Genomic DNA, 22219 nt, shown 5'->3' with positions numbered 1-22219 from the left:
AAAAATCCTCCTATTACTCATAGGAAACTCAAACAACAGAACAAAAATGGGTGCGCGCAGTGCACCTCTCAACCAAAAAATCCTCCTATTACTCATACGAAACTCAAACAACAGAACAAAAATGGGTGCGCGCATTGCACCTCTCAACCAAAAAATCCTCCTATTACTCATAGGAAACTCAAACAACAGAACAAAAATGGGTGCGCGCATTGCACCTCTCAACCAAAAAATCCTCCTATTACTCATAGGAAACTCAAACAACAGAACAAAAATGGGTGCGCGCATTGCACCTCTCAACCAAAAAATCCTCCTATTACTCATAGGAAACTCAAACAACAGAACAAAAATGGGTGCGCGCATTGCACCTCTCAACCAAAAAAATCCTCCTATTACTCATAGGAAACTCAAACAACAGAACAAAAATGGGTGCGCGCATTGCACCTCTCAACCAAAAAATCCTCCTATTACTCATAGGAAACTCAAACAACAGAACAAAAATGGGTGCGCGCATTGCACCTCTCAACCAAAAAATCCTCCTATTACTCATAGGAAACTCAAACAACAGAACAAAAATGGGTGCGCGCATTGCACCTCTCAACCAAAAAATCCTCCTATTACTCATAGGAAACTCAAACAACAGAACAAAAATGGGTGCGCGCATTGCACCTCTCAACCAAAAAATCCTCCTATTACTCATAGGAAACTCAAACAACAGAACAAAAATGGGTGCGCACATTGCACCTCTCAACCAAAACATCCTCCTATTACTCATAGGAAACTCAAACAACAGAACAAAAATGGGTGCGCGCATTGCACCTCTCAACCAAAAAATCCTCCTCTATTGCTCAAAGGAAACTCAAACAATAAATAAAACAAACGGAACTGGTGAAACAAATGAATAAAATGATAAAAATATATAAATAAATATAAAAAAGATAAAATAAATTAATTTCTCGGTTGCTGCAGGTGCTCAGCGATGTTCTGCGCTATGGCGCGCACCTCCTGCAGGATCCCCTCCTGGGCTGCTGCCGTCCGCTCTGCCGCGACAGCGCGGCGGGTTGTGGAGGCCTCAATTCTGCGCAGCACCTGGAATGAATAATCATGGTGGAACTGTTCGCATCAGTTGCTAATTACTCGCAACCAGCTCACGGCTGCAAGCTGCTGTTGTGAAGAATTGCAACGTGCACAACGATTCCCTCTCTGCTGAAGAGCCACTGGCCTGATGGCATCCTTTGGCAGTGTCAAGCATCGCGTACAAGCTATGCCCTCTTCGTTTGGACAGACAAAGACCTGCTGGACCTACTCTTCCGTCATCTACTCTAATGCATCTCTCACCACCAAACAGCCCTTTTCAGGGCTAACCAACCTTTTGTCCGGCGGTTGATCGGTGGCAAGACACGTTACCGAGCCCTCTATACAACGCATATTTCTTGTTTACATCCCAAGCTGATTTGTTTTTCAGATTCATGATTTACTTATAACAAAGCATAAAGAATATTTATGTCCTTCATGTAAAATGACACCAAAGGGCCTACGAACCTGCAGCACCTCGTCGCCCTGTTCCAGGCTGCGGGCGCACTGCGACGACATCGTAATCAAGGTGTCCACCCGTCGCGGTCGCTGTCGACGTGGTGGCCGAACAGGGTGCTGCAACACTGAAAGCATACAGCATTTTCTACAGTTGCACTGCATTTTATGGTACGAATAAAAGTGGCTATGGCCACGTTATGGCTTATTGGGCTAGTTCAATAAAATACAAGAGCTCATTTTATTTAACAACTTGAGGATCAATAACTTACCAGGTGCAGCGGCCACCCTTTCGGCAGGCGCCGCGCCGCGCGGTGGATCCTCTGCCGCTGTAGAGTAAATACATTAATGTTTACGAACTGCACAGACACGGCGATAATTAAAACACTCGTTACTCTGATGCTTACGTGTCACTGGGCTCACGCCCGCAGCCTCGTCTTCGAGGACGACTTCCATGGAGTAGGCGGGGACGTCAGCCTGCTGGAAAATGTCATAAGCGTGGCTATTCGTTACAATGCCTATGTTACAAGTTTTCGTACTAATTTGCGAAAATATTGTGCAATTATTGAGTGCTTAATGATCCCATGTGTTACCGTCCTCGTGCACTTCCGTGAAGTCATTTTAATTCTGTGTTAATCACTTAACCCCCCTTTTCCCGAAAACGCAGCCAACTGGGATTCTAGTTCATTAACCTACCTGCTTTTCCATTCTCTCCTACGCTATTTTCCTGTTCACCAACGGTGTCGCGTTCTGCTAACGGTAGCACTTACAGATAATGACAAACTCTAAATCGGCACCATTCAGGAACCCATGATATTACGGCGGCAGTGTGCTTACCTCTTGGTAGGGGAGGTCGGTCACGCCGTGGAGGCGGACCGTCCCTGTCAGCTGCAGTATCCTGCCATAGAAGCCGTGTAGCCGCCCCCCTCCAGTGCTTCTGAAAATACACGCCAATGTCGAAGGACAAATCGCCCAGGCCATTGGACGGTCACTCACCTTTGTTCTTGGGCAAGTGCGGCAGCGTTGCGGCGGGCCTCGAAGACCTGCTTCCGCCACCACTCTTGCCACTGCTCCGTGGTTTTAACGACGGGGCCATGCGCGTTGAGCTGGTCGGCTAGCTCCTGCCACAGCCGTCGGCGGTCGCCAGCAGTGAAGCGTGGCCCCAGCTCGCTGGATCTTATGGCCAGCTGGGGATGCTCTTGCATGAAGGCGACCACTGTCTCCTTCTGAGCCTCCGACACGCGCAGCCCCTTCGCCGGTGCTTCAACGTTAAGCGCCATGGCTTCAACTGAACGACTGAACCAACCGCTTCAAAATTCGCGCCGTGTGCTTGAAACGGGGTGGTAGCTAGCGCCATCACTAAACGTTTCGCAAAACTGCGACACCACCTAGCGCCATTTGAAGGCATTAACCGCAATATTTTGTTTCAGTCGTTTTGCATTCCAAATTGAAACTTTGAAAAGCAACACCAACACATTTTGCTACTCACTCATAATAGCAAAATATTTCTCAACATGTTGCAAACGCTTCTCAATATATTATACGGTCCCCAAGCAGACGTCAAAAGCGTGACGCAGGCTTCCACTTCGCTCATTGGCTGTTTGCTTCCTCTCGTTCTCGCGAACACTGCGAACCGCCTATTTCGTGACGTTTCAAACGGAGGCGGTCCGTTCTATTTTGGAACGCGTACAAGATCGCGCCGCTAATGGCGATGCGACGAGTAATGGGTTTCAGCGATGAGACGCTTGGAAAGGTACCTCACGAGAGTGCTCGTAACTGGCATCTGGAGAGCTCTCTGCGGCAATAGCACGTCGCGCCGACGGTGGCGCCAGCTTTTTCAGTGGTGGAGCTCAAGGCCAATACTGTAATAAACATCACCCTTGGCTCCTGATTTTCTTATATTACGTCATATTCAGAGCGCGGTTGATGCAAACGGGCTTCAATGCGCAATTTTCCGACAAACACGAGCTAGAAGAGACACTAAAGAGAACAATAATTTCAGCTATTTGTGCGAATTACGCCTCTACAAAACACTAAAGAAAGCAAAAAAAAAGAAACCAGCTACTCTCACCGCGAGAGCAGGAAGCCGGGAAAGAGGCAGTGGTCGCCTTGAAGTTGCCGCTCCAGCCGCCGTGACATCACGGATTTTGACAGTGCCGGCATTCGGCCTCGTTAATGCTAAAGCGATTAGCCTTCTTTGCGAACCATCCCGGACTTCCTAACCGTGGTTGCTAGGTGCCTCTCGGCGAGTATATATAGCTTGCACGCAAGATAGCGCTAGCATCTCTATACGTACCTTTACAGGCTGCTGCCACCCTTGTTTTCTATAGGGCCTTGATAAAAGGCATCAGGCCTTCTAGGGCCTGATACCCGACGCCGTGCTTTAATACTCGCCCTAGAGGGCAGAGTAGACAGCGGCCCTTTTAAGTCTCGTTCCAATTCGGACGAAGACAGCTCCGCAAAGACAGCATCCAAGTCGGAAACCATGCAGGTTGCGTGCATAGCCGAGCAGGACGCTCGGAATCTCGAAGGGAGAGTCGTCTGCGCAGAAGAAAACGTAGTCACGCTTTCCTTAACGCAAGCTACGTTATGTTTCTCGTACGTTCGCGCGCGCAGAGTTACCGAACAGAGAAAATACGTGTATTTTTTTTAGCTTTTTGATGTGTGCGCGAGGTGGCGCCGCGTCGCAGTGACGTCTTCCAGGCGGTTCGAGACGCTTCGAGATGCGTTCCATTACTTCGGTTCGGTGCTGTCTCCTTAGCTGGCTGCGTAGACTGTCTCTGATGCTGGCCAGTATTAATAAACAAACTAGATATCCTCATTGTTACAAGAGCACAAGTCCTTTAATATACTTTCCTTCCTCGCGTTTGGGCTTGGTCAGTCTTTCGGCGAGTGAAGTGCACTTTACTGTTGCACTATATAAAGGATCGGCCCGTTCTTGTCGGCGCGCCGATCCTGGATACAGTGTCGTAGCAAAGGGGGCCAATCCCGGAGACAATATACTGCGCGGTCACGTGGTGGGGGCATCCACATCTTGCCGTCTTCACTAGTGTGCGGGTAATCGCTGTGGGGCGAAACGCTGTGCAGAACGTAATCAGATTCATGACAGTTGTTTAAAGCTTCACTTCTCAGATTGCGACATGTGAAATTGACCTACGTAATTGTCTCTAAAAATTGGCTGAACTTGGCTAGTTTCGAGAACATTTACGACGCCGTCGTCGGCGATGCGACATCGCACTTTTACTGTGCCACAGTGGCCGAAATATGAACGAAAAAAAAACATAAAAACGTCACGCTGACTTACCGGCGCTGCAGTTTCCGCGCGAAAGTCAGAACATGGGGCCTTACTTTTCTGCTCCAGTAATCATTAATGAAGATAGAGAAATACTTGTTCCAGTATAAATTTAAGCGTTTCACTTCAGTGTCCCAGAACCTGCGAAACGTGGTTTCTCTAATCTTGTTGCAAATTTCATAAGCAAATGTAAGACTATACGTCGGTCAAGCATGCAGCGCTAAGCGCCATGCAAAGAGAACAAGGTGCTTTGCCCCGCATGATCTCCACTTCGTTCCTTATTATTTGTGTCCATGCCGCACGATCCCCGCCCTATAGGGCTTGCCGTACAACGGCGGCTGTTGCTCGTTGTTGCCGTGGTTCGAGTCGTGCCTGTGAAGGCATCAACCGGGTCGTTTCTTTCACGGTTCCATGCTACGCGGAGAGAAGGGTGAGTTGGGCAGGCGGTAGTTTGTGCAAGAGGTTAGTGAAATTTCTCTTTCAATTACATATTCAAACGACCTGTATGTTTAAGACAGTTTACTGCTGGGCTAATTGTTGCTATGCGGTCATCTAGAGCGAAACGGCGCGCGCTGACGGGGCACGAAAGCAAGGCTGACACAGCACTGACTTGAGAAAAATTTGAAGACGAAGACAACAATCTAAAACACGCACAACAGGACGAGCGCTGTACTGCCAACTGGAAACTTTATTGATGATGATGATGATGAAAACGTGTATTTGCTCTATTTTGCAGTGATTTTTGCGGCATCAGATGGAGTCTTCCATCTTCTCTCCAGGGTCGGTTCCCCTAGTCCAGGGCTCCGCTGAGGGTAGCTGCCCTGCGTGCACGCCTTACTAGTCCTTGTTGGACTTTCAGGATGTCGCTGGATAGCATCCTCTCCCACTGTTCCGCACTCGGGTTTTTTATTATGGCTAGCCCTTCTGTTTTCTGGCAAGCCCAAGTGGTATGGTATAGGGCTGGTTTGTCTCCACACCATGGGCACTTGCTCTTGTACTGCGTGGGGTAGATCTTGCTTAGCATGTTTAGGCACGGGAATATTCCCGTTTGTAGCTGTCGCCATGCTACCGCGTCTTCCCTGTTTAGTTCTTTGTGAGGGGGCGGGTATTTTCGTCTGATGCCTTTGTAGTAGTTTAGTATCTCTGAATAGCTTTGGGCTACCGGCTCGGGTTCCTCAGCGGGGAACCTCGAGCTATCCTATCGGCCTCCTGATTTCCCGTAATGTCGGTATGTCCCGGCACCCAAACTATCGTGTGTTTGGCCTGGTTGTTGACGGTTTTGCCACTTGAGCGGAGGATGCGGAGCGCGCTGTGGCTGATTCTGCCGTTTAGGTAGTTGCGGCATGCTGCTTGTGAATCTGTGAGTATGGTTAAGGACCTGTTGGATCGGTAGCCCTCCGCTGCCGCTAGAGCCACGGCTGCCTCTTCGACCTCAACTACCATACAGTTCCGAATTGATGCGGTGGTGATTTCTTTTAGGTCCGAGTTGATCACCGTTGCGAATTTGCTTTTCTTGTGGTTCCTGTCCTGAGTGTAGGTAGCGGCGTCTACGTACACTGTGTCGTGTCTAGTTGCCAGTGTTCTTTGTACATACTCTGCTCTTGCTTGTCTTCGTGCCATGTGTAGGTTCGGGTCCATATTGCTGGGTATCGGTGCTACTTTGATGGCGTTTCTCTATTCGTCCGGCATCGTCTCCGTGCTTTGTGTCTCCTTTATCGTAGCTTCACCGCCGTATCTGCTCAGGAGTCTTCTGCCTATGGCCGATAGCTTTAGTCTTTGCATTTGCGCGATTATCTGCGCTTCTTGGAGCTCCTCGAGACTGTTATGTAGCCCCAGGGCCAGGAGTTTGTCGGTCGATGTTGACTGCGGTAGGTGGAGCGCCGTCTTGAGGGCTTTCCTCAGGATTGCGTCCGCTTGTTGCATTTCGTGCTTCGTACAGTGGTAGTACGGGAGGCTGTACGAGTAACTTTTGTTCATTGTTGTGCCCTGGCTTTAGGCCTCCCCATGTGGTGTTGGGGGTGCATGTTGAGAGGCAATGGGGGTACGTATAGTTGCTCGCGTATGGGTCTTGGAATGTCTACTTTGACGCCGTGTTGCGAGTGGTATGTGATGCCGAGATTTTCAAGTACGTGTCTGCCCGGGCGGGTCTTGGATAGGCGTTCAAGTTGGGACACTTGTTGCGCCTCCACGAGTTCTTCGAGCGTATTGTGTAGGCCTAGTTCTAAGAGCTTGGTGGTGCTAACTCCAGGCGCAAGTCCCAAAGCACATTTGTATGCCTTGCGTATGAGCGCGTTGAGCTTGTTTTTTTCCGCAACCGTCCAGTTGTGAAACGCTGCCGTGTACCTTATCTGGGAAATGACGAAGGCTTGGATGAGTCGGATGACGCTGCCTTCGCGCATGCCCGCGTGTTTGTTGGCGATGCGTCGAATGAGCTGCATCGTGCTGGTGGCCTCCGCCGTTATCTTGCGAAGTGTTTCGCCATTGCCACCCTTATGCTCTATCATCATTCCTAGTACCCGGATTTTCTCTACTATCGGGATGGGTAGGCCATTTGATGCCGTTAATTGGATCTTTTGCTTTTCCAGGGGGATGTAGCATTTAGGTGGGCGCCCCTTTCTGACTGGTCTATATAGCAGCAGTTCGGATTTTTCGGCCGAGCAGGCGAGTCCCGTGCCCACGAAGTAGTTTTCTACGCATTTGGTGGCCTGTTGTAAACGTTGCTCGATCGCTCCGTCGCTGCCCGTTGTCGTCCAGATCGTAATATCATCCGCGTATAGCGTGTGATGCAGTCCTTCGATTTGAAACAATCGGTCGGGCAACCCCAGCAGGACGAGGTTGAAGAGCATTGGCGAAATCACCGAGCCCTGCGGGGTGCCCGAGCTGCCGATGTTGATTTGCTCTGAATGTAGTTGCCCCACTCGCATGCGAGCGGTTCTTCCCGTGAGGAAGTCTCGGACGTAGTTGTACGTGCGCAGGCCGAGATTTAGCTTGTCTATTTGTCGCAATATGGCATCGTGGCGAACGTTATCGAAGGCCCTCTTCAGGTCCAGCCCGAGGATGGCTCTCATCGAACGCCCCGGATTGTCTATGATTTGGTGTTTTAGTTGCAGAAGGGCGTCTTGCGTGGAGAGATGTCTTGTGAACCCAATCATGGTGTGTGGAAATAAGTCGTTGTCCTCGAGGTAATCCGTGAGTCTATTGAGAAACGCGTGCTCCATTAACTTGCCCACGCAGGACGTGAGGGAGATGGGGCGCAGGTTCTCCAGCTGTAATTTCTTGCCGGGTTTCGGTATCAGTGTGATATTTGCTTCTTTCCATTGCCGGGGTAGCTTGCCGTGCGCCCAACACTCGTTAACGTATTTTGTTAGTTTCTCGATCGACCCGTAATCGAGATTGCGTAGTGCCCTATTGGGTATTCGATCGGGTCCAGGGGCCGACTTGGTGTTCAGCTTTACGAGGGCCGCCTGGATTTCGGCAGCGGAGAATTCCTCGTCTAGGGTGGCGTTGCTTTCTCCTGAGTAGTCTGGATATATTTACGGTGGCGTTTGGGATATGTAAAGGCGTTCCGCATCCCGTAGGAATTGTTCTTCCGTTCCCCCGTAAGCGTGTATGCTTTTGTATATGCCTTGCATGTGTGTGGTCTTGGTGTTGGCGGGATCGATCAGGTACCGCAGTATCTGCTACGTGCAACGCGTGGTGAGTTGACCATCCATCTCTGCGCATTTCTCTTCCCATTGTTGATGTTGCAGGTTAAGCGCGTGCTTTTCTATTTCTTTGTTGAGCTGTGCTATCCGTTTACGCAGTCTCCTATTGTGTCTCTGTTGTTTCCATCGGTGCTGCAGGTGAGTTTTGGCTTCCCACATGTGCAGCAACCGGGAGTCTATTGTCTCGAGCCCAGCTGTCGACGGGATCGTTTGCGTCATGCGCTCGATATCCCACCGCAGTTGGTCGGTCCATTGTTCTATATCTTTGATGTCTTCCATCTGTTTCTCATCACGATATTTGCGTAGCCGATTCCAGTTGGTGATCTTCATTTGACGACCGGTATTGTGTTCCTGCGGACCATCTTCTGCTTCTATGGAAATAATGTAGTGATCGCTCCCTAAGTCTTGCATGGTGTTTGTCCAAGTGACTTTGCGTGTGTTGCACGTGAAAGTAAGGTCCGGCGTCGTGTCAGTGCTTACGCTGTTGCCCTGCCTTGTTGGTGCCGCGGGGTAGGTGACTAGCTCGAGTCCGGCGTATTGCGCCGTTGCCCATAGATGGGTGCCTTTGGGGTGATCGTGCTGGTAACCCCACGCCATGTGCGCCACGTTAAAGTCCCCCCAATGAACAGCTGTTGCGCCTTGGCGATGTCGATTGCCCGTTTGAAGAGGACATGGAAGCGGTGCTGGCGGCATCTGGGACTGCTGTAGACGTTGAGCACGAAGATGCTGTTGCGGGTCTTGCGTGGTGGAATTAATTCTACGAGAACGTTTTCGATGTCTCTGATTTTGGTGTCGTGTTCGATAGCTGGGTGCGCTCGCTTGACCAGTGTGGTGACGTTTGGTTTCTCCGCCTTGCCTGTTATAGACTGGTAGCCCGCGAGTTTGGCGGGACCATTCGTTTCCTGGAGTATGATGACGTCTGGGCGTTCGGAGATCGTTTTCAGGTATTGTTGTAAGTGCGCTCGTTTGTTTTCGTAACTTCTGCAGTTCCACTGCCATATCGTGTGTTTTTGTTTCGATGAGTGTCGGGCCATGTTTATATCTTGTTACATGTGTTGCGCCGCTTCCCTGTGCGACGGTACGATCGTGCTGTTTGCGGCTTCTAATCTCGACAGTCTGAGGTGAACACTCTCCAGGCTCCGCTGGATGGTACGCGTGATGGACGCGATGATAGTTTCCTCGAGATTGCTGAAGCGAGCCTCGAGTGCATCTATTCGCGCGTCGCGTGTCGCTGCGCGCGTGCGCTTGGGTCGTGTTGCCTCTGTAAGGGTGGGAGTGGGTCTTCGTTTTGGTATCGGGGAACTCGACCTCGTTGTCCTCTATGGGTTCCTCTTCTGTTCCCTGCATGGCCTGAGTGGTCTGTGAGGGAGTGGGTCTGCGTTTAGTGTCGGGGTATACGACTTCGTCGTCGTCTATGGGTTGTTCTTGAGTTTCATGCATGGCCTCTGTATCGGTACCGCTCTTCACTGCATGCTGGAGTTGTTGTATGAGGTCGTCTTTTGCGCGAATCTGTTTCTACATGCGTTCTATTTGCTTCTGCAGCGCTTGTATCGCCTGTGTTAATTTAGTTACCTCCCTCTCTGTTTTAGCGGGTGCTTTGTCGCCAGCCTTTGCGGTTGGTGCTCGTTTTCCCGTGACCACATCTGCCCAGCTCACCTTCTCGGTGGTTTCGGTGTCTCTTGTTGAGGTCCTTCTGGGGGTGCGGCTGCGAGACTGGCGTTGCTGCTGCTGCCGTGGGTTTGGGGTGCGGCTCCGGGACCGGGAGCGGCCTCGGCTGCGGGTCCTGGATCTCGAGCGCGGCTTGCCGGCGGGGCTGGTGGCTTTGGCGGCCGCCTCCGCTTCCTCGGCGGCCCTGTGTCGTTCCGATTGCCTCTTTATCACGACGTAGGGGGTCTTGTACCTTGCGCGGCAGTTGCGATCCGCCGTCATGTGTGTTCCCCCACACAGCTTGCAACGTGGGGAGCACTGGTGGTCGGGGCCTGGGTTGAGGGCGTCACAACCACGGCACACTTTGTCCTGAGGATTGGGGCACACGTCCATGCGATGACCGAGTCTCCCGCAGCCGTGACACATGTCGATTTGCTTGCGATACAGGGCGCAGCGAAGGAGGGCGCCGCCGTACCTGACGTAGGAGGGCACTCGCGGTCCTTGAAAGGCCACTATGACCGTCTTGGTATTACTGAGCCGTTTGGCTGCCAGGGCGTCGGGGTTGCGGGCGTGGACGATGTTGGTGTGAACGGACTTGGCGTCCTCCTCCAACGGGATTCCCCTGATGATTCCCTTCACCATGTAGTCGGGGGCCGTCTCATAGGCACTGACCTCGTGGCGGCGATCACCGATGGTGATGGCTTCTAATTGTCTGAACTTAGCGGCGTAAGTAGCGTGAGGTGTACTCAGGACTATGATGTTTTGGCGGTTGTTGGTGCACACCGTGTCCTCCCCTGGTTCTTGTCCCGGTACGTTGGCCGCCCGGTAAATGGCCGATGCGAGGAGCACGGTTCCGGTGGCGGCAACGTCGAGGCCTCCTCTTGGTCGTATCACGACCTTGAAATCACTTCGTGGGAGTAGTGGCATTTTACTGTTCCTGATGACTTGCTGCTTGACGTTACGCTGTCTTTGACGCGAACGCTGTCGGTCGCCGTTCGCTCCCTCGCCGGTGCGGGAGTGGGTACGGGAGTGCTTACGGATGTATGAGCCATTTGATGTTAGTTTTTGTTTGCGGAGAACAAAAATGCACGAAACTCCAGCCATATGCAGCTTCGCTGTAAAAGCGAAACAGTGCGCGTCGCTATCGTTGTGCTTTGAGCGTTACTTCTTTTTCAGAGGACAAGTGCACGAAATATGGAGTTAGATTCGCGACTCACAATTTTGGAACTGTCTTTGTTCTTCACTCTCACTCCTTTGTGACAGTAAAGACATGCTACATTTTCATTGAGTGAATACGGGTAAATACACTATAGACTTTTGCTCCGCTTGCCTCTTCTAACACAATATTTTATCAATCACAGCCTAATTTTTCCTCTAACAGATTGCAAGATAGAGGAACTTGGATATTAGCAGGATGTCTCAAGAGAAAAGAAGATTTTATTGCTTACTATTCAGGTTTCACCGGACGGCAGAAAAGGTAAATTCAACAAAAAATATCCTTAGCATATTTAAAAGTCGGCCCACTTCAAAACGATTCCTTTGAGTTACTGCTTTGCATGCTGATACCGACTCAAGGAAAAACTAGGGAAAGATATAGGCCAAAAATAAATAGTGAAGGCATAGCCAGAGTGGGCGAACTCCAAGAGCAATGACCGCTAACAGTCGCAAGCGTTCGTGTACAGTCTGCAGTCGTTTTCGAGAAGCACACTTGGTCTTTGTGACCTTGAGCATCTATTAGTACTTAGGACAAGTGATGACTGCAATCGTTTGCTGGAATTCAACTGGTTTCACCAACGCCTTCTTGTATTCTTAGACCTTTATTTGGGACTTCGCCTGCCACCAGGACGCTTCTCATTTTTTCACTTGATGTCCTTCGCCCCTTTCGCAATGTGCTAAGACGTGCTTCTCCCGGTACTCGGTACTCCATTTCCTTCATATATGAATTCATTCATTTATTCATTCCTTTATGGCTGCAGAAAATAGCGCCTCTTCATCTCCGTAATCACCCTCTTTCTCACGTGGACTCTGTGTATGTTTGTGGCAACGCAGATAAAGCGGGAATTATGATCTTTAATAAAAAAACGGATAATTGCATGGTGTCAATTGAACATCAAGTTATACCCATAGTCAAACAATGTAAATACCCATGCGTATATACAAGGTGTCCCACGTAACTTGTGCCAAGCATTAAAACAATGAAATGCAACGTACCTAGACAGAACGAAGGCAGTGTTGTTTGCCGTTGTATTTATTCCTATTTTCATTAAAGATCATAATTCCTGATTTCTGTGTGCTAAACTCAAAGCCTGGGTTTGTCGCGACATTGGCACAAATATTCGCAAGTGTCTAAATCACATGCATTCCCCGCTAGTGGCAGGATGTCGTCATCACGCATAACTCCGGGGACCTTCTGTTGCGCGATTTGTCAATTACTCATGCAAGATAAGTCAGACACTAATTCACTGTTTTCGAGTCGAACAGCCCCCCCCCCCCCCCACCCGGCCCCAACGACAGTGCCACTTTGACGGGATCGCGCATCCCGACAAGCTTGGAGAGGGCAGTTTTCACGCCTCCCAGTTCTAGCCACCCTAAAGCAGTGACTTTGGCGTTGCGCTGCTAAGCCAGAGGGTGTGGGTTGAAATGCCAGCCGTGGTGGCCGCATTTCCACGGCGACTAAATGCAAGAACGCTAGCGTACCGTGCATTGTGTGAAAGTTTAAACAACGCCCAGGTGGTCAAAATTAATCGGGAGCCCGCGACTACGACGTGCCTCATAATTATATCATGGTTTTTGCTCGTACAACCGAAGGATTTATTATAATTCACCTTAGACAATCGATCTATTTGCCTCAAAGCGCACATCCAAAAATTTCGTATTTTCCGTCCCAACCCAGATCTGACCGGGTCCGCACTGTCCCATCTGTTACGAATTACGAAAAAAAATTATCCAATGTTTTCCCCTAGACAGTTGTTCTTAGGGTAAATACATAGCATTATTTGCCTATACTTCAGCCATTTCCTGTCCTTCCGTCCGTCCGTCCGTCCGTCCGTCCGTCTGTCTGTCTGTCTGTCTGTCTGTCTGTCTGTCTGTCTGTCTGTCTGTCTGTCTGTCTGTCTGTCTGTCTGTCTGTCTGTCTGTCTGTCCGTCCGTCCGTCCGTCCGTCCGTCCGTCCGTCCGTCCGTCCGTCTGTCCGTCCGTCCGTCCGTCCGTCCGTCCGTCCGTCCGTCCGTCCGTCCGTCCGTCCGTCTGTCTGTCTGTCTGTCTGTCTGTCTGTCTGTCTGTCTGTCTGTCTGTCCGTCCGTCCGTCCGTCCGTCTGTCTGTCTGTCTGTCTGTCTGTCTGTCTGTCTGTCTGTCTGTCTGTCTGTCTGTCTGTCTGTCTGTCTGTCCATCCGTCCGTCCGTCCGTCCGTCTGTATGTCTGTCATCTTATGCCGACCCAGTGGCGGAAGTAGTCTGCCTACTTGGGTCACTAGGTATGTGCTCATTTCCTTCCTGATGACACCAAGAAACGAAGCTCGGTGCCACGAAGGCTCAGAACTTTATTAGGGAGAGCAAATAATTCTCCCACACACCTTTTGTGATGTACCTTGGTGCTGAGACGTTTCTTGTACAATGTAGGAAAATGCACTGTAAAGAAAGAGGTGCACGGTTGGGCACATGCGTTGCAAGTTCATGAACTTGAATTGCGTCAAGAAAACCTGTCCAAGGATTCGAACCTGCTTTATCAGAAGCCTACTGCACTGTGAATATGCAGGTGGTCTTTCTTAATGGCACCAAATTTTGAATAATATGTGAATGTGAATCTTCCTGACATTATTGTTTTTAATCGAGTGTTCAGAGGGTAACCTCCGGGTACGGAGCAAGTTGAGCAGTTGTGTGGGTAATTCACGAATGTATGTCATGTTTTGAAATAAATATCTTAGGTGGCCAGAATGGGAAGAAGCCCTCAAAAGCCCGGATCTCAAACTCCAACTCAAGGCCGTCCAGAGGCTCCAAGAACTGGGGGAGCGTCACCACGTTCCCGTCCCTACTTGGGCGTCGCCTACGGTTTCTGCCGGAGGAGTTCCCCCCGTGGAATCTCCAACGGCTTGAAACTCCTCAGGACTTCAATAAAGTTCTTGACTGACTGAGGTGGCTAAATCAAATGAGTAGTTTGGAGTCTGTCTTCAAGATTGTGTAGTTTAGCGAAATATGTTTATAACACATGTTCATGTAGGAGCTAAGAACAAATATTTTCCAATTAAGCGTAACTGATGCGGAAAAAGATCGTGTAAGATCGCTTCCAGCCTTTTGAGATATCGTCATGAATGATACGGCTCCATGAGCATGTTCTTTGCGGCCAGACGACTGTCGATTTTTATTCACATTGTTTCTCTGAAGGCAAGCTTTTTAAAGTTGAGATGTCAATGTAGCAATGAACGTGCGCTGCCAAAAGCTTGCTTGGTCAGAGAAACGATACACGATTGAATGATAGGCAGATTTAGCGCGTCATTGCCCTCAAGACATTGCGCTGTCGCCGACGGAAGCAAGATAATGAAGGTGAACCGCATGGCAGGTTCTTACGGGGCCGTGCCAGCCAAGGATGGCAATACTGATGTCACAGGCGCTTTCTTTTTATGCGAAGCATACTAGCCGCACAACCGCGCTCTTCCTTGCTGCGCCGCCGACGGCCGCGTAGCTACCATATGACGTCATAACAGCTGCAAAACGCCTCCTCGGCACGCCAATGGGCGCGCGTCTCCAGCAGAAGCGTGGCGTGTTGTCAGGAACGCCTCCCCGGCGCAATGATGGGCGCGCGTCTCTCGCAGGGGCCAGTCCGGTTGTCTGGAACGCCTCCCCGCGCTCCCATTCGGAGGCTCAACTCATGCGCTCGCTTGCGGCCGCGTAGCTACATAGCCGGGTCTCAGCTCGTGCGCTCGCCTGCATGAGTTGTTTCTTCGTCTAGCCGAACCAAATATAGCCAAGCAACAGCAGTTAACCAGGCTAAACAGTGGTTAAACAACTAAAATAAAGGCCAGTATGCTTCGCATCCTGGGCTTAACCTTAGCTAAGCCACAGCCATTTTTTTGATCGGTTTCGCATTCAGAAAGAGATAATGCTAGAAATACAGAGTCATTCGTTCTTTTCTCGTGGATTTAAATATGGGTTTCAATGGTCTCCACATCGCGTTTGTTTCCAAGAGTAGGTCTATGCAGGAAAACGTTCGCTCACACTCGCGAACACACAAACACCCTCGCACGCACCCACACACGTACTCTCTTTCCCTCGCCTGGTACACACTCTCTTCCTCACACGCACGCACACACTCTTTCCATCGCACGCACATGTATCCATGCACACACAAACATACACACTTTTGTCCGCAGGCATGCATGCTGAAACACGAACACGCACGGTCGACCACGTGCACATTCGCACGCCGCCATGTATGCACCGCAGGCACACAAGCGAACACACACATTCACTAACACGCGTGCACACGCTCACGCACGCGCAGATGCAGGCATGCAGACACGCTGCGAACGCTCACACACGCATACATGCACTCGCGTGCATGCATATGCAAATTGAAGGCACTAGCACACAGACACTCTCTCTCGCACGCACAAACATACACGCTCTCTCTCTTTCCCTCGCACACGCACACTCTTTCTCCCTTGCACACAAACACACTCTCCCTCATGCGCACGTACTTTATCCGTCGTACGCGCGAGCGCACCCACACACAATACACACGCGCAGACATCCATGCGCACACAAGCACACACACATTTGTTCGCAATATTGCATGCTGAAACTCGAAAACACACGTTGGCATGCGTACACATTCACACGCGCTCACGCACGCAGCGCAAGCAAGCGCACTTGCGCACGCAGGCACGCACATACGCCGCGAACGCTTACACACGAACTCGCGCGCATGCAAACGCAAATACGGAGGCGCACGCACGCACTCACATGCACAGAGCGCACACGCGCATACAACCATACCCAGGCACGCTAAAGACATGCACACGCATAACCACTCTACAATCTCGGCTGCCTGTCAAAAAACTGCGCGTGCTAACAGACTTCACAACACTCCTACTACCATTACCATCTCAATGCCAACTGTGATAAATCGCTTTATGGTTTAAATTTGGCGCTTCTTCAAGTCAATGCGCCCTCTACCGGAAGGGTGCACAACGATTTCCTCCTGTCGTGGGACTTCACCGCCCCTCTCCGTCCTGCTTTAACTGCTTTAAGGCACCACCAATGTTCCGACTAAGTGCTAGAATGCACACGTAGTTGGAAGGGACTACCCTCTTGTTGCAGTCAGTTGAAACTTTTTGACGCGCGGCCGATATTCTGAAATATCATTTTGAAAAAAAAAATTTCCCATTCAGTTACACTTGTGCATTGCTGTGAAGTTCCGAAGGAGAATGTCCAGAGTTCCTGGACATGTGCTGTTTACTCAGGGGGAGACTTCGATTTATGTCTAAGTCTGGTTCGGGAACTACGGTCGTCGGGGTAGAGGCGGCAGAATCCGAGAGGACAAACGCACTGCTGGTTTCTAGAATTTCCTCGATGTATGCGATCGTCGTGCCCTTGTTGATGTGCTTGAACTCATGGAGGAAGTTTGTCAGCGTCACTTTCGCTTTCAGTCCGTGCAGTCGAGCGATCCCTCTTGCGGTGCAAATTTCATGATCGAGTAGTAGACGTTAGTTACCCTCGATGACGCCTTCTTCGTCTGCAGGTGTTTTGGCACCGACGAAAATGACAATGCTGGAGCGGGGCTGGATCCAGACTTAATCTTCGAACACACTTAAGGCGTGGTAACTACGAGAGCTCTCCTGCAAGATTGCTCGATCTTCCGGCAGCGTTATCGAAAAGGGTTATAGCGCCGAAAAAACACAACACACAGCAAGCGAGACGGGACAGGCGCAACTTCCAACTGTTTATTCACCGCGTATGCGAATGAATATAAGGACAAACAAAGATGGGTAGCAAGAACCACACATGCGCACGAGGTTTTTACAAAAAGCGGAAAAAGATAGGTCAGGTACACACGTATCTCATGCCCGTGTATCTAAAAAAGCGGTTTCATTCTTATAAATGGCGATAGATGGGGCGCTAACGCAATCGCTACAGTTTCTTTCAATATAGTATATAGCCTCCAACAGTTCACGGGCTGTCTGGTCCTTACTTCTGTTTAAAACCTTTGCTTCTTTCAGCCTTGCCACACACTTAATCTTCCTTTCTTCTCCGCAGGCTTTACGATGATGCGGCAGATGAGAACCAGTGCCATTTTTTAAACCGCGATTATGTTCCGCTAATCGGTCATTAATACAACGGCCGGTTTGTCCGATGTACTTCTTTCCACATGTGAGAGGTATCTGATATACGACACACACGGCACATTTCACAAGCGGGGCTGCATGTCTCTTTCTACAGTCAGTTTTGTTTACCTTGGGATCAATTTTAACGCACAAGCCAGCCAGTTTCTTTGGGGCGGAAAAAACCACAGGAACCTTATATTTTGTCGCTACATGCTTCAAATTGTGCGCTACCTTATGGGTGTACGGGATGACAACCGGTCTACTTTTGCTTTTGGGGACGTCATCTTGGTCGCCCTTCTTTGTACTTTCTTTTTTCAATTTTCGCAGCAAGGCTTCCGCTACTCCGGTTAAGATCGAGATTGGAAAGCCTGCTTTTTCCAACTTCTGAATCTGGGTGTTGAAGCTTTCCTCTGCCTTATGGCAACAAAATTTCTTCAGCGACACTTCCAGGCAACATCTGAGCAATGGCGTGCTTTACTGTCTTTGAATGGGATGAATCATAGGGCATTAGTTCTTTTTGTGCGCGAGGGCGATACATCCAGCAAAAGCTTTGGTCATTAAGGGTGATGTCAATGTCTAAAAACTGCAATCTGTTGCCTTGGGCAAGCTCATGGGTGAAGTCTAAACCTTTTCCAAGTAGTTTAAAACCAGATAAAACTTCTTCTACTATTTGTGGGTAAGATGAGGAAACCTGTTTCTTTAATATAATTAAAAAATCGTCAACATACCTAAATGTTTTCAGCACTTTGGCTTCGTCGAAAGTATCCGCCAGTGACCTGTCCAACTGCGCGAGAAAGTTGTTACATAGCATTGGAGCGACGCATGAACCAATGCAAATTCCTTTTTTCTGAACAAACAGCTGTTCTTCAAATAATACCACCGTGCAAGACAAGTGATACTCTAACAATGCTAAGAAATTCGCAACAGAAACACCGGCAGAGTTCTGGAAGGAAATCGCCCCATTCTTTTCAATGCACGACTGTGCAGCGGCTAACAACTCAGTCTGTGGGATAGAATAGAACAGGTCAACAACGTCAATGGAAAACATAGAACCTGAAGACTTATTGTCATTCAAAAATTTCACAACATCAAGAGAGTTCCTGCAAGAAAATGGCGCTATAACCCTCTTCTGGAAACATGCACCAACTAGCCCCCCAACAAGTATTACTCAGCGTTATCGACTTTGACTTCAGGTCGATGATTGCGCCGTGTTGGTTCAGGAAGTTCATGCCGAGAATGGCGTCTCGTGAACACCGTCGGAGGATAACAAAGGTGGCAGGGTAGGTCTGGTTATGAACGGTAATTATTTCCGTGCACATTCCAGTCGGCGTTATTAGGTGTCCTCCAGCAGTCCGAATTTGAGGGCCTTCCCATGCAGTCTTGACTTTCTTCAGCTTGGCGGCGAACAATCCACTGATGACGGACTAGTCGGCTCCTGTGTCCACTAAAGCGGTGACTGCGTGCCGCCGAGAAGCACGTCGAGGTCAGTGGTTCTTTGTCTTGCGTTGCAGTTACGTCTTGGCGTCCGATCACGGCTGCATCGCGTTGACCTGTGGCTGGTACGTGGCGTCGTCAGGTCATCTTTCGTCGGCGTATTCTTTGCTTCCAGGTTTCGTCGGGATGGCGGCGTGTCGTTGTTATGTCGTCGAGATAGTGTCTTCGGCGGCGGAGGATCTTCGTCAGTTCGACGAACAGCAATCGCACCTCCATCGGTTGCTGCATTTAGTTTTCCGGATATGGGATGATGAACCGGCCCCGGGCTGGATCAGTGTATGAAAGGCGTTGCGGCTACAGGTAGCGGCCAGGTGACGGCGAACGGGACCGTCGTCTAGGGCTTCACTGTGTGGCAGCGAGATAGTCGGCGATATCACGAGGGCGTTAACCTATCTGAGGGCGCGGTGCGTTCACGGCGAACCTTCGCAGTCCCATCTCGCGGTAACGACCGCAGCGGTAGATGTGGCCGGCTTCTCCGCAGTGATAGCAGAGCGGACGGTGGTCGGCGATGCGTCAAATGTCTGTCTTCCTCGGGGGGTTTCGCTGGCCGACAGGCGGGCGAGGCGGCGGCGTCTGGCGACGGAATCGCGGCGTCATGGCGCCCTGGCGCGGGCGCGGAGGGGGAATCTGGCGACAGGACACGGCGGCGTACGTTATCGCTTGCGGCTGAGGCTGCGGCGATTGAGGTACTCCGAGCAGGCACGTACCCAGGGGGGGGGGGGGGCCCAGGGGGGCCCGCCCCCCCCCCCCCGAAATCAAGTGGCATACCCCCCCCCCTCCCCACCTACGCCACCTCACACATTCCTAAAGCGCCGCCAGATTAATGTTGAGACTTGGCAGCTGTTCATCGGTCAGCCTTATGCTGCCTTTTTCACTCCTTTTAGATGGCGGTAGTTATCGGCATCTCTTGTAATGTGAAGGACAGTTTTCTCATAGATTCCGCACCCGCGCGATTAACTCGAGATGCGCTCGATTGTCACCATCTATTCAACCGTCACGCGCATAGCTGTTGCTTTTGTTAGTTCAACCTTCTTTGTTTAGGCTGATCCTGGGACCAGGAGAGGGATGCGGCTGTTACTCAGCTGGTCTGTACTCTCATAGAACGAGTTGCGGCCGGAGAAAACACCAATTGCGTTTAACTTTTCTCTTTGCTTCCTTATTTCCTTGAGTTACGGCTCGCCGCGACACTGGCAGATGCCCGGAACCATATACACGTGATATGGGTTAGATAAGGTGGGAAATAATATGATGTGAAAGAGCGTCCATCATGAAACCCTGCAATAACCCTTAAACCCATAAGCAAGATGGCTGTCGCCAGTCACCTCGTCTGTTTTCCCTGATTCTATAGCACTTTTTGTGCAAAATTGGAAACCGGAAACAAAAATCGCAAGGAGTTGAGAAATTAAGCGATCTACAAAGGGAGAGAGCCAACGCAACAACCAAACTGCAAGCACAAGCGAATAATAAAAATGTTAACCGTTGTTTATGAAAATATTTATGGATCAACATGTTTTTATTTAAAAAGGAAGTAGAGAAAACGCCGCCGGAAGTGGAGAATAATTACTTGCTTTGAATGACGCTTCTACAGTTATCGGTCAAACCGCCTCACGTAGCCACTTCTCTGCTGTGCTTATGTGGGTGTTTTTCTAACCTTTCTCGGTGAGCGCAGTACGTTTAGAATCGCAGAGTCCTGCGCTCTACGCGGTTGTATGGGACTGGCGGCCGCACAGCGTTACGCAATTCGCGGAACTGTCAAAACTGATCCACAAGGCGAAAATAACTGATATTCGAAACTATAACATGTGAAAGACTGAAGAAGCCGTAAAGAAATGAACGCAGCCTGAAATCAGTAAAAAAGAAACCTGGCATAGGACAAACCATGATGTATGCACTAAAAGATAAGAGGGATAATATCATAAGCAATCTCGAAGATACAGTAAAAGCAGCGGAAAAATTCTAAGCTGACCTGTATACAGCACCGAGAGGAGTCACGATACCTCACTTAGAAACAGTAATGAACAGGATACAGAAACTCTCCTATAACTAGCGATGAGGTCAGAAGGGCGCTGCAAGACATGGAACGATGGAGAGCGGGTGGAATAACAGTCCATTTAATCAAAGATGGAGGAGGCATAATGCTTGGAAAACTGGCGGCTCTTTATACGAAGTGTATATCGACTGCAAGGGTCCCAGAAAACTGGAAGAATGCAGACATTATACTAATCCACAAAAAAGGAGACGTTAAAGAATTGAGAAATTATAGGACCATTAGCTTGCTCCCAGTATTATATAAGATATTTACCAAAATAATCTCCAATAGAATAAGAGCAACTCTGGATTTTGTCAACCAAGGGAACAGGCTGGCTTCAGGAAGAGATACCTTACAATGTATCACATCCATGTCATCAATCAGGTTATCGCGAAATCTGCAGAGTAAAATAAGCCTCTCTATGTGCTTATATAGATCACGAAAATGCATTTGACTCAGTAGAGATACCAGCAGCCATAGAGGCACTACGTAATCAAGGACTACAGAACGCTTACGTAAAAAGCTTGAAAAATATTGCTACATGCGTGTGGTATTTGTTTGTTTGAACGAGGTGCGTGGGCGCCATCACTCCAGAAAAGAGGAGGAAGAACGAACTGGGCTCGCGCTGTGAATCTAACTGGTCAGCGCTGCAACCGTTGTTGTAAATATAATCTGTGAATAGTTTCTCGTCTTACTGGCTCGTCCTTCGCGTAAGAATATATACAGAGGTTCTACAGCTACCTTAATTCTACACAAGAAAAGCAGGGAGATACCTATAGGGAAATGGGTCAGACAGGGAGACACAATTTCTCCAAAGCTATTCACTGCGTGCTTAGAAGAATTCAAGCTATTAAACTGGGAAGGCTTAGGAGTAAAGATCGACGGCAAATATCTCAGCAACCTTCGGTTTGCCGATGACATTGTTCTATTCAACAACAATGCAGACGAGTTACAACAAATGATTGGAGACCTCAACAGAGAGAGTGTAAGAGTGGGGTTGAATATTAATATGCAGAAGATGACGATAATGATAAATAGCCGGGCAAAGGAACAAGAGATCAGGATCGCCAGTCGGCCACTAGAGACTGTGAAGGAGTACGTTTACCTAGGTCAATTAATCACAGGGAACCCTGATCATGAGAAGGAAATTCACAGAAGAATAAAAATAGGTTGGATCGCATATGGCAAACATTGCCAGCTCCTGACT

At 49.6% G+C, this 22219-nt stretch overlaps 1 protein-coding gene and 1 long non-coding RNA gene across 2 annotated transcripts; one reads left to right on the top strand and one right to left on the bottom strand.

Annotated features, from left to right (window-relative positions):
• Window positions 1–980: 980 nt before the first annotated feature.
• LOC139052426 (uncharacterized) lies at window positions 981–2807 on the bottom strand. Its single transcript, XM_070529522.1, has 5 exons — window positions 2524–2807; window positions 2365–2464; window positions 1935–2007; window positions 1800–1856; window positions 981–1655 (listed from the first exon to the last, which is right to left on the bottom strand). The coding sequence occupies exons 1-5, from the start codon at window positions 2805–2807 to the stop codon at window positions 1465–1467; spliced, it is 705 nt and encodes a 234-aa protein (XP_070385623.1). The 3' UTR covers window positions 981–1464.
• A 6047-nt stretch (window positions 2808–8854) lies between these two features.
• On the top strand, window positions 8855–14285 carry LOC135915762 (uncharacterized). The gene is made up of 4 exons (XR_010568735.2): window positions 8855–9033; window positions 11347–11468; window positions 11552–11647; window positions 14094–14285. It is a non-coding gene; the product is annotated as an uncharacterized lncRNA (long non-coding RNA).
• Window positions 14286–22219: the final 7934 nt, after the last annotated feature.

The sequence above is a fragment of the Dermacentor albipictus genome, unplaced genomic scaffold, assembly GCF_038994185.2.
Source record: "Dermacentor albipictus isolate Rhodes 1998 colony unplaced genomic scaffold, USDA_Dalb.pri_finalv2 scaffold_22, whole genome shotgun sequence".
Taxonomy (NCBI): domain Eukaryota; kingdom Metazoa; phylum Arthropoda; class Arachnida; order Ixodida; family Ixodidae; genus Dermacentor; species Dermacentor albipictus.
Note: the sequence above shows the minus strand (reverse complement) of the source record. Positions and strands in the feature narration are given on the sequence as shown.

What these genes read in the sequence shown, in the direction of transcription:
- LOC139052426 (XM_070529522.1), bottom strand. Translation starts at nt 2,807, where the DNA reads ATGGCGCTTAACGTTGAAGCACCGGCGAAGGGGCTGCGCGTGTCGGAG. An exon ending in CCGACCTCCCCTACCAAGAG is followed by an intron (nt 2,008 to 2,364) that starts GTAAGCACACTG and finishes GACATTTTCCAG; the next exon opens with CAGGCTGACGTCCCCGCCTA. An exon ending in GGGCGTGAGCCCAGTGACAC is followed by an intron (nt 1,857 to 1,934) that starts GTAAGCATCAGA and finishes TTTACTCTACAG; the next exon opens with CGGCAGAGGATCCACCGCGC.